General features: G+C 41.1%; 1 protein-coding gene and 1 pseudogene across 2 annotated transcripts in view; one reads left to right on the plus strand and one right to left on the minus strand.

Moving 5' to 3' along the window:
- Positions 1 to 16280, minus strand: part of LOC138742263 (AMMECR1-like protein) — a 105889-nt gene that overhangs the window by 21965 nt on the left and 67644 nt on the right. For both annotated transcript variants that reach the window (XM_069896400.1, XM_069896401.1), the window contains 2 exons: positions 8578 to 8688; positions 4792 to 4906 (listed from right to left, as the gene is read on the minus strand). In XM_069896400.1, the coding sequence (XP_069752501.1) occupies positions 4792 to 4906; positions 8578 to 8688 (226 nt within the window). The remainder of the gene's footprint in view (positions 1 to 4791; positions 4907 to 8577; positions 8689 to 16280) is intronic.
- Positions 12934 to 13555, plus strand: LOC138742264 (histone deacetylase complex subunit SAP18 pseudogene; annotated as a pseudogene).

Genomic DNA, 16280 nt, shown 5'->3' on the forward strand with positions numbered 1-16280 from the left:
ACTGCAGGGAGTTTCATTAGCAGGCACTGAAGTCTTACTGTAAAGTCATTAGTGCTCCAACAGGCAGCTGGTCAGATGTCAGACCCATCTGGTGAGTTTCTACTGCAAAGGCATGAGTACAACTTGATCAACTCCATCAACAGCACTTCCAGACCGAAAGGGAATTGCTAACAGCCTTGGGTTTAGTGCAAGTAGAGACCAGAAGACAAGGACAGAATCATCAATGGAAATGATGTAGTCACTGAGTGAATGAAACACCACCTTTAGATTGGTTTGGCAGACCAATTTTAAGCTTGTACCAATTTTAATGTTTGTCAAACATTTTGATTTTTTGTCAATTTCCATTTTCAAAATTGCACAAAACTGGGGATGTGAAGAATCGACAATTTTCAGGAACAGAAAAACAGAGGTTACGCTGCAAGATGCGAACCACTACTTAGCCACAGAAATGACAGCCAGATTACAGTTTGCCAAGAAGTATTTAAAAGAGCCTGTAGAATTCTGGAAAAAAGGTCTTGTGGATAGATGAGACCAAGATTAACTTGTATCAGAGTGATGGCAAAACTAAAGTGTGGAGGCGTAAAGGAGCTGCCCAAGATTGAAAGCATACCACCTTTGCCATGGTTTGCATCTTGCAGTGTAGCCCCTGTATTTCTGTTCATGAAGTCTTCTGAGGACAGTGGTCAATGACATATCCACACCTACTTCCTGAAGAGTTTTTTTTTTAATCTGTCGGACATACATTTGGGGATTTTTCATTATGATGAGAATTCTTTTGTCATCGGCAGTGGAGGTCTTCCTTGGAATACCAGTTCCTTTGCAATTACTGAGCTCACCAGCATGTTCTTTCTTCTTAATAATGTTCTAAACTGTTGATTTTTGTAACTGTAATGATTAGGCAATGACACTTATTGTTTTATTGTTGTTTTTCAGCCTTATAATGGTTTCTTTGACTTTCATTGACACAACCCTGGTCCTTATGTTGAAAAATGGCAACTACAGACTCCAAAGGTGATCAAACGCTTAGAAGCAAGCCTAGCTCTCTTGTTCCTGCACCAATAAAGCAATTAAGCATACCTCAGTATACATAAAACCTGTGAATCCAAATGTCCAAACATTATGTGACCTGAAATGGGGGAACTATGTATAAAAAATGCTTTTATTTCTACACAGTCAAACCACAATGTAAACAAATATCCTTGAATAAAATCTGGAATGTGCACTTTAATCACATGTGAATTGTTTGATTATACATTTAAAACTGTGGAGCACAGGGGCACATAAAGAAAAAAAGTTCCTTCATCCCAAACATTATGGAGGGCACTGTCCATCAATAAACTGAGAGTGCAAAGTGAAATTGATGTTTATTAATAATTATTGGTTGGTCTCTGGTCTTCCACCTTCTCAAGGGAAAACAGCAGCTACTAGTGAGGGAGAGAGGAATTCCTAACCCAATTTTCAAGATGACAAATACACACTTGATTCCATTTTGTAAATAACTTAAGCTCCATCCATATCCTTTATTCAGCGTCAAGGCTCTCTAACTTTATGTTGTTAGTTTATCTGTCCAATGCTAACTTCAAAATGCAAACCACCTCACTCTCTGACGCTAGTCCAGCTCTTGTGTATCTCCATCACTGAGTTATAGGAGGATCTGATCCAACAAGAAAATGATTAGTGAAAGCTGAAAGATTAATGAGCTAACCCCATTTAAAAGTAACCTACCTTCACTTTGCCAAGACAGCAAATTAAAACAAAGCATTTGTCCTACTGCAATAATGAATGTTGATCTCCCATCTTCCAATGGAAAATAAATAATCCAAGAGCAAATCTTTTCCCAAAACTTTATCAGAGTGCCATTCAGGAGTGGATAAGCAAATTTACAGTCCTAGGTAGAGATGCAGAGAATTTGGTAGATGCCTCCTGCGTCGCTTTCTGAATGACTCCATTCATAAATGTTCTCGAGCAAACTTGTGAAATATCAAATTAGTAAAATTGGCCCAGATTTTGTTGGCCTGCGAGCTTAGCCCAGGCTTAGCTGACCTGCAAGATTATCCCAGATCTAGATGACCACCAATATTTCCTGTAAAGATACCCTCACATTTAGTTAAATGATAAAGTTAGCTCAGATCAAATTTATCAATAAAGTTGATTCAGAATTAGTTAACCAGCAGGGTTAGTTCAGATTTAGTTAAGCAGACACAAGGAGACAAGCACAGGAAACAGTACGCAAATCATTTTTTTTCCTTCATTCGGGCACAGTATTGGTATGGACAGCATTTATAGATGACCATGAAATGCCCTTGAAGGTGACAGTGAGTCATATTCTCCCACTGTGGTGGTCAATCTCACAGCATTGTTAACACCTGGAAAAAACCTGAATCTAAGTCATATAGTGGGAACTTGAAAGGAATCTTAAAGGTGTTGACCCCTTTCCCCCCTCTCTCTCTCTGACCAGGCACTTTTAAGCTGCAGCACCTGAGGTGCCCTCCTGGGACCCAGGTGTGATTAGTGAGGCAAAGGTGCTTCTAGCACCTTTTAAGCTGCAGGAGGTTTGACCCATTAAATCGCCAACCCGGCGACTTGAGGGGGATACTGCCCCCACAATGACGTGTTGAATGACGCGCCATACACTTACTGGAAGTGACAAATCTAAGTCTAAATGGCGAATGGGAATGATCTTCAGATGCTAGCTCAGCATCTCTGCTGTCCTGCAAGGCAGGAGGCAACTGTTGTGACCACTGCTGTCAGGGGAATGCTGCAGTCATTGGAAGAGCAGCAGGATGTAAGCACTGTGCATTTCAGTAGATGCAACCTGGTGATGTACGCACGCAAGCACTGACATCACCAGAACAACTGGGTTGGCCATTTTCAAGCCACCAGTGGACACGAGCCGGGTAACTTTAACTGGATTCCTTGACTACCTGCATGAATGGGACTCTAACCAGGCAAATTGCCAGATTAACCCTATTTGAAAGGGCCTTCTCTCTCAGCTTGCTGCCCAAGGTGATGGAGATCACTGTGATGATCAGTGATCAAATGAATGATTACAGTGGAATTACTTCTGAACTGTGATTCTTACCATAACAAAGAGAACTCAACAGCTGACATTCACACAAGACCCCACAACTACCACACCATTAACTACTGAGCAACCTGGCCTTGTGACAGATTAAGGAATAAATACTGTTGGAATATCCAGTTCCACGGGATCTGATACCTACACCAAAGGGGATACAGAGTCTTGAGCCCCTTTCACACTTGCATCCAAGTAAATCGGCTGTTCAGTGACCAGGGATAGGAATAGGGGTTTGGCCTTTCACACTAGACCACTCCTAACTGGGTCACTGAACACTTTCACACTTGCAAAGGTTTATCCCTGGCATTTAGTCTGTTCTACCTTTAACAGGAAGTGCCTCCAATGCAATTGCCCTGATCTCAACGCTGGCGTCTGAAGACGCCGGGGATTGTACTAGGGGTCGAGGCTGGCAATCCCCGGCATGAGATGCCATCACCTGACGCCAAGGTTGAGCAGATTTTGCTTTCGCACTTGCCACTTTAAAGGGCGATTGGCGTTCGTTTCCTTGGATCACTGGCAAGTGTGAAAGGGGCTTTGGTGTTAATATTTCCTCTGGAAAGTGGTGGACAGGGTGCCAATCATACAGTCTGACTTGTCAGAGTTATTGTCAAATTTTGGTTGGAATTGGATACATTCAGGTAACTGGACTGTATTCCATAAAACTCCTGCCTTATTCCTTTACAAAACAGGCATCTTCCAATACCAGAGAAACAAATGGTGAATCAGTCGCCTCAGAACATCAAGCCACTGCATTCATGTGGCAGGTGTGATGAAGTTCCTGGTCAAAGGAGATCAGCAAGATGTTGATGGATTTGAAGTCAATGTCGTTGTCGCTGTTGAATATAGCATGAAGACCAATGTGATAACTTCTGAGCCTGAACAGTATCCAGATGTTGCCAATTCCAATCAGTTTCACCAGAGATCATTGGTGTTCCACTTTATTCACTAGAGCCTTCATGTCAAGAGCAGTCAATGTCTCCTCAGGTCTGCTATTTATCCGTATTTGCACTAAGGGTGTAATGAAGTCAATTTGCTGAACATTGAAATTAAACCTTTGGAGAGGATTACATATCAGTTTGGATTTATGGACAAAACAGGGCAATATTACACATCATTGAATACTCTCCCATGGTGTAGCTATACTGGAACAGATTGACTAAGATGTGGCTAATACCGAAGCAGAGCAGCCAGGATATTGTCAAGAGCCTATAACCACTTAGCTTGCATCCTGGGCGCTCAAATGCCAAGTGGTAGCATTAAGTGTGTCCATGAGCGATGGCAGAACCTTCCCAAAGGGGAGGGCAAGGAGCCAGTCATTGTGCTTATTAGCATCAATGACATGAGTAGGGAAAGGGATAAGGACTAGTGTTTAAAGAATGGACAAATTAGGAAGGAGACTGAGGGCAGCACACCGGGTTACTCCCAGGTCCATGTGCCAGTGAGATTAGGAATGGAAAGATAGGCTGGATGAATGCAGGCAGCTGCCAGCTAACGACAAGCTCCAGCTCTTCATAATAATACTCACTCTCAATACTCACTGTCTAACTTACACTCAATCCACACTCTAAGATCCTTTCTCTAGAACAAATCAGTTCCTTCAAAGGGGGAATGGAGAAACTGTCAATTAGAATCACTTTCTAGTCCGTTTTAAAAGAACTGCCCCCGTCCCAGCTTCTTGTGGTGGCAACAACTTTGAACTGGAATTCCATTACCTCCCAGTCCAGGTAATCGTTGGCATCCTCAAAATTTGTGAGCAGCGAAACAGAACAGAAGAGTTTGGGGAGTTCCTCACGAGTCAGCGGGGGGAAACGACTGTCCTTAAGGGCACTGTGAGAAGAGAAAGACATTGGTGAAGTGTGAAGATTTCAAAATGCAGACTCATTACTTCCCAGTGTGCTTGTAGCTTAGAATCTGGGTAATTATGACCTGTACAGTGCAGGCGGTTACCAACATCAAAAAATGAATGAATGCCAGCAATTCAATGGCTTCTTTTAATTACAGTTCTCAATAAGAGAAATAAGAAGCTGGCCTTACATAGTCTCCAACACATTCTTGTCCCCCAATAAAACCCATAAACTTCAAACATTACATGTTTATTTATTCCCCACAATACAACCAAAACGAGTGGATCGAAACAAGAAAATCTACAGATGCTGGGTCGATAGCAGCACAAAAAAATGCTGGAGAAACTCAGCAGGCCACACAACATACATAGGAAGCGAAAGGCAGTCAACACTTTGGCCTGGGCTCTTCCTCAGGTGTGGCAGGCCCAAAACACAAACTGCCTTTTACTTCTTATGAATTCTGAGTTTCTCCAGCACTTTTGTGCACTGCAAGAAGAGTGAATGTGCCCACTCTTATTTCACAGCTGCAGAATACATTCCTTGCAGCCAGGAGATAAACATGGTTTGCTCCAGTATCAGGACCAGTATCTTGTCCCCAACTCAAATGAGAACTGTCTTAATCAATCCCAGTTTATTTGTTGCTCATACTGCCTTATTGACTTCACAGAAATTACACATCATTAACGTGGTTTACATCATTTATGGAGTTAAACAAGAAAGTCTGCAAATGCTGTGATTGTAGTTTAAGACACAAAAGTGCTGGTGAAACTCAGCAGGTCACATAGCATTCATAGGAAACAAAGATATACAACCAATGCTTCAGGCCTGAACCCCTCATCAAGGAAGACACCTGCATAAAAAGGTGGGGGGAGGAGGAAAGAAGGAGCAAGGGAGGAGGAGCTCAGGCAACAGGTCATAGGTGGATTTGGGTGAGAGGACAGAAGAGTAAAAAGCTGAGGAATGAAAGGGGGAGAGGGCCCCTCTAAATAAAGAGAGAAGGGTATAAGGAGATGGAGGGATAGGGAAAGAAGAGACAGGGGAGGGGCCTAATGGAAATTTCTATGTTAATGCTATCTGATTGTAGAATGTCCAGTTTGAATAGAAACTGTTGTTCTTCCAATTTACAAATGGCCTTGGTTTGGCAGGACCCTAAGCCATGAACAGACATGTTAGTGTGGGAATGGGTCACAGAATTGAAACTGGGAGGTCCCCACTATTGCAGGAGAGAGAGGAAACTGGGTCAGGTACCAAGGGGACAATGAGTGGACAAGGGAGTCATAAAAGGAGTGGTCCCTGGAGAAGGCAGAGTGGGAAGGAGAGGGGAAGACCTGTCTGGAGTTGGGATCACACTGTAGGTGGCAGAAATTGCTGAGGATAATATGCTGGATCAGAGGCCAGTGGGGTGGTAGGTGAGGTCAAGGGAAAAAACCTGCCTTTGTTGCATCTAGGGGGAGAAGGGCTAGAGCAGGAGTGGAAAATAGAGAAGATGTGGGTTAGGGCTGAGTTGATGACAATCATGGAAAAGCCACTTTTTTTTGAAGGAAGACATCTCAGATGATCTGGAATAGAAGACATCATTCTAGGAGCAGATATGATGGAGACCGTGAAATTGAGGCAAAGAAATAGAATCCTTACATGAGCCAGAATAAAGTGTAGTTGAGATAACTATGGGAGATGGTGGATTTGTAGAACATTTCTGTAAAGAGTTTGGCTCCTGAGATAGAGACAAAAAAATTGAGAAAGGGGAGAATGTTGACCAAGATGGAATTTAAGGTCAGGGTGAAAGTTATCAGCAAAGCAGATAAAGTTGACACACTCATCATGGGCACATGAGGCAGCACCAATATAGACGTTAATGAAGCAGAGGAAGAGTTGAGGAGCCTTGCAGCATGGATTGCTCCGCTTAACCAACAAAAAGGCAAGCATAACTGGGACCCATCTGGGCACCCATGGCTACGAGAGCAACAATCAAGGCAGCGTGGGTACCTGAGATCCTTGGGGCTGGAACATGAATTGAAAACTGTGTGGCACAAGATGACAGCAGAGGCAAGTCAACAGGAAGAATTCTAAAGAACAGTCAAGGCAGATCATTTCACACTTCACCTTTACTCTGTCTGCTGCGATAACGTGGCCAACCATTTTAATTCTGCGGTCCATTCACACACCAACATGTCTGTACATTGCCTCATGCACTGCCAAACCGAGGCCACCCTCAAATTGGAAGAACAACAATTTCTATTCAGTCTCCAACAAAATGGTTTCTGTTAGGCCCCTCCCAGCTCTCACTTTCTCTATTCCTCTGTTTCCTTTGCCCCAGCTCCCCACCCCCTTCCCTCTCCATTCAGAACTACCCCCTCCCCTTTCATTTCTCAGCTCTTCTGCCCTCCAACCCATATCCACCTCTTGGCTAACAAATGGCCTGTGCTCCTCCCCCTGCCCCCTTTTCCTCTCCTCCTCCCCCCACCTTTTTCATTCAGGTGCCTGTCTGCTTTTTGTTCATACCTTGACGAAGGGCTCAGGCCCAAAATGTTGGTGATATATCTTTGGTTCCTGTAGACACTGCGTGACCTGCCAAGTTTCTCCAGCACTTTTGTATATTGCACTGCAGCATTTATGGCATTTCCATGACAGTGATCCAACATCACCAGGTGCATGAAGTTAAACCAGTGCACAGCATCGTTAAAGGACTATTTTATATTGATACTGGTAACAGGCTATTCATTCCAACTCGTCTGCACTGATGTTTATACTCCACACAAGTTTTGGTGACATAACAGGACACATAAGCGTGACAATGTCATAGAGTCAGTGTCATTCAACACAGAACAGGCCCTTTGACCCAACTCATATATGCTGACCAAGTTGAGATAGTCCCATTTTCCTTCATTTGGTCCATATCCTTATAAACCAATCCATATAGAGTAAAACTCCTGGTATCTGTCATTTATGGGATTGGTAAATGCCAGATAAATGAATTTGCTGGTTGCTTGAGACTGCGTGGTGCATGGATTGGCAAACTGGCCACTAGGGGACACGTATTTTAAACTTTTGTTTTTTTCACCTATTTATTTTCTGTGATATTTTTTGGCAGGTTGCCTGAGGCTGCCGGTCGCTTGAATTCCAGATAACAAGGATTTTACAGTATTTATCTTTTGAATGTCCTCATCACAACTGCTTCTAAAGCTTCCTCAGGTAACTCATTCCACATACAGACCACACTCCAAGTGAAAAATCTGACTCAAGACCCAATTAAATTTTTCCCCTCTCACCTTAAATCTATGCCCTCTATTTCAAGAATTGTCCATTCTGGGAAAAAGACAGTGAATGTTAATTTTACCCATGCCCTCATGATTTTGAAAAGATCACTTTTCATTCTTCTATACTTTAGGCAATAAAGACCCAGCCTATAGCTCACACCCTACAATTCCTGCAACATCCTGGTGACTCTTCTCTGTCTTCCCCTCACACCCCCACTTTCAACTTACTGATATGCTTCCTATAGTTGGACAACCAGAAAAGCACATGGTACCCTAAGTGTGGTCTCACCAATGCCTCATTCATCTATATCACGAGGTCCCAACTTTTATGCTCAATGATTTATTTCCTCACCTGGGGGTCATTATTGTTACTGGCAGAGGGTTTGAACATACTTACCTGGTAAGTGTGTATTCCCTGAGTCCTGGATGGAGGTTCATGGCAGAGAAAGTTCCAATGCAGCCTCGCAGACGTTTATCCCGGCCCATCTTCCACGTTACAAACAATGGGCTAGAAAACACAAAGCCATTCATTCCTACATAATAGAATCAGGTATTATAGACACCGCTGACACCGGCTGCTGTATATATCTATCTTGTACGCAGGCAGGAACCACTATGTCTTGAAATCAGAAATGTGATCCCTTGGAATCAGATCAACACAAAAACCAAGAAAATGTACCAGTCACTCCAGTTCCTGAGAAGAATGAGGAAATTCAACTCAACTCATCTCCTGCATCCCCTGACAACTTTTACAGACACAGATTGAAAGTATTCTGTCAGGATGCTTCACTGTGTGGTACAGGAAATGCTCTGCCCAAGACCACAAGAAACTGTTGTGAACATAGTTCAGACCATCACATAATCACATAACCCGCACCTCCCCCCCTCCCCCCCCGCCCCTGCTGCCTCAGAAAAGCAGACAACATATCAGAACACCCATCCTACCCTGGCCACCCTCTCTGGAAGATTCACGAATGTGAGATCATGCACATCAGATTAGAGGGCAATTTCTTTCCCACTGCTATCAGACAAACTTGGAACAGTAGATTGCTTCTTTTTGCCTTTGGTTTTATACCAGAGAAATCTTGCTCAAAATTCTTTGGGTGTTATGCACACAACCTTTTGTCCCTCACACACAAGGATTATCTATGCACATTAGTATCCATAACTAGTCTGGAAACTCAAAATATCTTTTATTAAATCTTGCAGCTGAGATTGGATAATGCTGAACTTAATATCATCAGGGGAATAACAATTTGCACCTTTCTGTGAAGATTCGGAATGTATCTTTTTGAGATTGGAATTAAACGCATCAAATATTGTGGGACAGACTGTTCTAACCACAGTTTAGCCGCATCATTCAGTAACAGGGGAGTAATTTTATGCTGGAATTCGTATGGTTAAAATGTGCCAGGATTAGATGCATCAATTAGATATCCTTGAATGGAATCCATTAATATTAACATTGAAAGCAACAGAAACAGCAAAATTCACACCATTCCCCTCGTCTGCTCTGCCAACTGAAGAGATCACATTGATCCTGCATCTCAGATTTACTTTGCAACCAGTTTTCTATGGAGCCCTAAAGCACATTGATCTCAGTCTGCAATAGACTCAATAGTTAATCCTCCAAACCCCTCTGTGGTAGGGAATTCAGTTTTCTGACTGTGTAAAGGGGAGATACTTCCCAATCCTTTTTTGTGCGAGTTTCCTAAATTGCTGCTCCTGGTTCTGGACTCGATAGCTAGAGGAAAACAACTTCTTGTCATCCACTGTGACAAACCTCCTCAGAGTCTTTCTCATTTCAATAAGATTACTGCTGCTTCTTCTAAGATCTAGTGAGTGAAAGACATTCTACCTCAAACTCTTTCCGCACAGGAATCAATTTGCGAACTTGCGTCATACTGACTCCAATTGTATCCCTCTTTAAATTCAGAGATTAAAATTGCATACACACAGTTCCAAATGAGAACTAAATCCTATGACAATTTCAGCAAGGTTCTCTTACCTTTGCACCCTAATAAAAGTTTAAAAATATTGTTTTCTATTCTATTTAAAGTGTCAAAATTCCCAAATTAACCACCTTCTTGACTACTTATTTAATTTCTATAATTTTTGAATTTTTAAATGTAGACATACAGCAAGATACCTTCCGACCCATGGGCCCGTGCCGTCCAAATATCTCAATTAAATGACAATCCTTGTACTTTTTGAAAAGGGAGGAAACCGGAGCACTCAGAGAAAACCTACTCAAACACAGGGAGAGCACTCCTTACAGACAGTGCCTGATTCAAACCACTGAGCTAACCATGCATCCAATATCCCTCAGTAAACTCTTTGCATCCTCCTCATGGTCTAGAGAGACCAGAGCTAAATTAGTGGCACTTCACTAGCAACCGATTTGATTCTTTTTGTTCTCTGTAATTTAACTCATCCTACACCCTTCTATGTTATGCTCCCCCAATTCCACAAGTCCTTTTTAATGTAAAGCTGCAGTGAAAATTCTAAACATCTGTGCATTGGTTTTCACTGATCTATCCTCCAGTTCTATCCTGGTAAAATAAACACCATTCGATTTGTCAAACACTAATTTTCCTTTCATTAAACCATTCCAATGATATTTAATCATACCGATTTTCTGAACACTTTACCACCATAAAATTAATGATGCATTCCAGCATTTTATGTAGCACTGGCAGATTAATATTTCATCCTCTACCCCCCCCCCCCAAACCGACATGGTAGTGTTATATTTGTCACCCTACCATTTATAGATCACAAATGTATCCTGCCATCAATGAGAGGCTTACTTATTAATTAGACCCAAAGTACAAATATTCTAAAACTAGGATCATTATTCCAGATTAACCACAATTAGCATTCTTCCAAAGGAATTCTACAATTAAGCCAATATTTATTCTGAATTATGCCTATCTGATATCCCAGAATCCAAAATAATTAGACAAATATTCAACACATATCTATTATACTAATATTTTAGAATTATCCAAAAATTCTAGAATTAAGGTAATAGTTTGAATGCATTAGCTACAAATTAAGATAAAAATGCTTGAAAAATAACAGTGCCCTATTGCACTTGCACTTGAATCAGATCCTTTTCAACGTCTGGACATATGTTATGCTCCCCCAATTCCACAGTCCTTTTTAATGTAAAGCCTCTTCTACTGAGTGGAAATCCTTCACCTTGCCGCTGCAATTGATCTGCAATCAGGCTAGGTGCAATAAACCATATCGAGCCCCATTCAGGGTTCGCTGTTCCCATCTCACGTTGTTGCATGCTATCCAGGTTCAGGCTACTTTCACAGGAAGATCAGGGAAAAATGAGATAGTCATCCCTTCAGTTTTAGCTCGTGGCATTCTCTGGCACAGCGTAGGACATCCATGCAGTCGCTGCAATAATGGAGTCATGCCATAATGGCCCATGGGTGCTCCCCCGGCCTTGGTATCGGCTGTGGAATGCGGTGTGCTCAGTCTAACAGTGGCTCTTTATCCAGGCTGAATATCCCTTTCAATAAAGTCGATACTGCATCTGTGTTCACGGTGCTGGTTCCTTCAGGAACACCCACAATCCCAATGTTATTGCGCTGAGACCTTGCTTCCAAATCTTCATATCTTTTTCCAGCTCTATCATATTGGCGCTGAATTTTAATTTTCTTTTGCATTGAAGAGATGTCATCAATAAACCCAGACAGTGAACCCTCTATCTCACCAATGGTATTTTTAATTTGTGTTAATTCGATGTCATTGGATGCTCTATCGTCGCAGGATGAGTTTTTAAATGGCCTGTAGCTCCAACCTGATCTCAGTTTTAACAGTCTCTGCAATGTCTTTACGAAGTGCAGCCAGCATTTCTAACTTTAACACCTCGATGTTGTTTACGGGTTCTTCCTGGTCAGATGATGAATTGCCCAAAGAGACAGGATCAAGCAAGGCTTCTATCTGTGGGGTAGGCTACATGGTGGCTCAACTTTTTCCTTTCTTGTTGGGCACCTCAGCTCTTCAAAATCAACACCCATAACTACAATGTGTCGCCAATCATAAATGAATGGTAAAACGCTACCTAATGTGCTGTTTAATTCTATTTTTTTAAATAGAGTTATTCACAGGTCCTCTGAAAACTGCATCCTACTCCATTAATCACTCATGAGCACCCCCAGTTTGAATGCATCAAAATTAAATTAACTGAATCTGATATTCTAGAATTAGATTAGGGACTCTGGAATTAAGTCCTTAGGCCAATTTCATGTTTGTTACACCTCTTTCTGGAATTAAATTACATTTAAAATATTATTTTTGTATAAGCAATCCAAATTGGTCTAAAAGGGTTCTACCAATGTGATCTCAAGATTTTAGCTGAAACAGGAATTTTGGCTTCAAAAATTTCATAAGGCTTATTACCAATGACATTTACTTTGAATGCTGTCAAAAAAAGATTAAAAGGTTCTGATGAAGGGTCATTAACTTAAAACATGAACAGTTTCTCTTTTCACAAATGCCCCCTGACTTTCTGAGTCTTTCCAATATTTTTAATTTCATGTCAAGAGTTTCAGCATCTCCAGTTGTTTTTTTCTTAAATTTGCAATATTGGATAAATCTGTTACTCAAGTTCCTGGACAAGAGAGTTGCCCCAAGCAGGAAAAATTATAGAAATTAGCCCACATTCTCTGAATTTTCAGAAGAATGCAAGATTATCTCATTGAAATGGGCAGCGCCAGCTACCTGCTCGACATTGATGGTGCGGTCGCCATCACTGAGGGAACGGCAGAGTGGAAATATGACTGTAGAATCGAGAGTAACGCAGGAGAAGATTAAGAAGGAGCCAGAAAAACCGGTAGATTTTTCCCTCTTCTGTCCTCTTCTGTTGCGAGTATTCACAACTAACAATGGAAGACATCATAGAATGGATGAATTTGCTAGAGGAAATGTTCCTTCTAGTGAGCTACAGATCTACACTTGGATGGATACTACATTGAAGGAGTTAACTAGCTTGGTAAAGGAAGTCTATCCAGAAGCACGGAAGAAAGGAACACATTTTAGCTTTGCAATTGTGTATTCTGATCCTAAACGACCTGGTCACAGAGTAAAAGAAATTGGTACCACTGTTTCAGGAAGAAAAGGACCAGATGACTATGACATTACAGTCACAAAAATTTCAGATTGGGGACTATCTGGATATTGCAATAACACCACCAAGTCATGCACCTCCACCTCCTGGCCGTATGAGACCTTATTAACATTCTTTCCTCCATTCCCTTTTGTGGGGAGTGGGGCAGTGTGGGGGCAGACGAGGCCCCCTAACTAGGTTTGGTGTTACAATTTCATTGTAAACAAGATGTATTTTTGAAAATTAACAATGCAGATTTGTAGCATTTGTTCATTCTATCTTCATAGTTTTGAATTTTGATTGGTCATTTGTTTGGAATTTAATAAAGTTGTGCCCTTTGTGGAAAAAAAAGAAATGGACAGGCGTGATAGTGTAGAAGCAAAAGTCTGTTTTCTTGACAGAACCTCAAGTATGAAGTAAGTGGGTGACCATTTAGGACTTGGAAAAAGAAAATATTTACCACAGATCTGTGAAAGTCTCTAACACACTGGATGTTCAATCCTTGTATATATTTAAGACTATCATAGATTTTAGGACAGTAAGTGAATTGACCATGTCTTTAGTGGGAGAACCAAGTTCAAGAGTATTCCCAGATATTTCATATCTAGAGATTATATTGTTTCATCCTAGTCTGCATAGCCCAGGAAGGCCAGAGACATTGAGCAGAAAGTAATTTAAACTCAGATGACCAGTATCCATTGCACAGAGGACAATTTCACTTCTGGCACCACAGTATGATCTGATTTAGCAGATTGAGGGAGCCTGGCTTCTTACCTGCATAAGGAGAAGGAAGATAAAAACAACATTTGAACAGTTGTTTTAAAATAAACATTGAAATCTTTGGCTCAAAAGGTGAGAGTTTGGACAAGAGCACTACTATCAGTCAAGATGGTTCAGATTTTCTGAAGAATGAGGGACTGAAAGAAGGAAATTTGCTTTAGCTGTTACTCTGTTCAATTTAATTGTAGTGAATTCTTAACGACGTTCTGCACCGATGTCCACAAAAGGTTCCAAAGCATGAATCCTTGCCAACATTTACTGCAGATCTTAAGATGTCAGTTTTTGATGCAACTGAATAACTTCCAGAAGGTCACTGAGAGTCAAACCAAATCAGAACAGCACCTTCTCTTTTCTAAGAGCTTCATGACCCATGGTTGCCAAATCGCATTACCCACGACAGATTTTTAATTTCAGAATTCTAAAAACTAAATTTGCAATCTGCTTTCAAGATGACAAGGGAGAGATTTGAACCTGCATTCTAAGGATTTTTTTTATTGCATCAGGATTATTGTGAATGTTTATTATTTCTCTATCTTATGCATTTATGCTCTCCTTTAATATAATTCAATTAGTTACTATAATAGTTTTCAAGTACCTGTACAGATAAGAATTTCAGTGCACGTATACACTGTACAATACATATGACAATAAACTCATTATCACTCTTGGTCTCCAGATAATTAGTCCATCAGCCTCATGTCCACATTACACAATCAAGCTGACAATGAAGTCAGTGTGTAATAATTCACACCAGACCCAACTTCCATACGGTCTGTTCCATACTGACTTTAAAGGATCCCAGAAGTACTCATGAGCATGCAGTACAACCATGTAAGACAAATGATACAGAATCAGTCACGGCAGTCTCTCAACTCCGAGTCAGAAGTTTGTGGGTTCACACCCTGCTGCAGAAATACAAATAGAAATGTGTGCATTGACAGTGTCTACTCCATAGTTGGGATATGCTGTACCATGGATGACATCTTGCCCTCCAAGATGATCACAACAGATCTCACAGTATGAATATGAAATGCAGGGGACTGCCATCCCAAGGAAGCTGGGTATGGTATGGATCATTACCAGCTTTACTTCGCAGTAAATCCTCCAATAAAATCACTCAAACAGATAACTTGGTTATTGTGGTATTCTTTCAGACCTTGCATGCTAGCTACTGTGGTTTTTACATTAATGCAGTGACTGTTGTTCACAAGTAACTCATTAGCCACAATCTAGGACATTCCTCAGTGTAGAAGGATTTGATTTACGTCTTATTGCATGTAGGGGTTAAAAATGTATTTCATGCTTGCAAACAGCCTGTTTAACACATTTTTTATGCTGTCTCCTAGCAACATCTTTGTTTCAGGGATATAGTTAGTTTATCTCTGCTCACCAGGGGATAACCGTTAGTTTAATTTCTTTTGTTCTGCGAAATGGAGGATACAGTGAATGTTCCGACACATCTATTGACCATCTAACAACATTTTAATGGCTTGCAACAACATTTAGCAACTTATAATGACATTAACAATGTTTAATATCATTTCATAAACTTTGGAAAACTCAATTTAACTTTAGTATGAATTTGTTTGGACACAATGTTGAAAAGAGTTACAGATGGAACTCACAGTCTCCATATTTTGGACTGATAGTACCTCTGTGCTCAAATACAACAATAAAACCACAAGGTTTTGAACTTTTGTGCCTAACAGAATCACTGAAATTGGTAAAATCCCATGTGGAGATATGTTAGCGCAGTTAACAATCCTGCCGATCTGGCTTCCCAAGGTTTGAGAGTCAAGCCTTTTCTGAAGAAAGGAATGTGGGTAGCCGGCCCTCGATTTCTTCTACAGGCTCAGGAAGAGTGGCCTCAAAACCCTGATAAATTAGAAGAAATCTTACTAGAGGTCCCTGAAATCAGGAGAAAGACGGCAAATGCTGTTCAGATAATATCTGAACAAGTGGACCCAGTTACCTGCTTAATCCATTACTTCTCATCCGGAATCATTTAAAAAAGGCAACAGCATGGATGCTCAGACTGCTTCTGAATTGTAGGAGAAAGAAAAATCAAGTAAGTAATGTTCCTGCTCAGTCTCATCTTGATAACTTCCATCAATGAGATCTACCTCAAAAGGAGACAGGAAATCTTCAAAACAGAAGCCTCACAGTTGAAGAACTGGTTAATACTGAAAAGAAGA

The sequence above is a fragment of the Narcine bancroftii genome, chromosome 9 (assembly GCF_036971445.1).
Source record: "Narcine bancroftii isolate sNarBan1 chromosome 9, sNarBan1.hap1, whole genome shotgun sequence".
NCBI classification, from domain to species: domain Eukaryota; kingdom Metazoa; phylum Chordata; class Chondrichthyes; order Torpediniformes; family Narcinidae; genus Narcine; species Narcine bancroftii.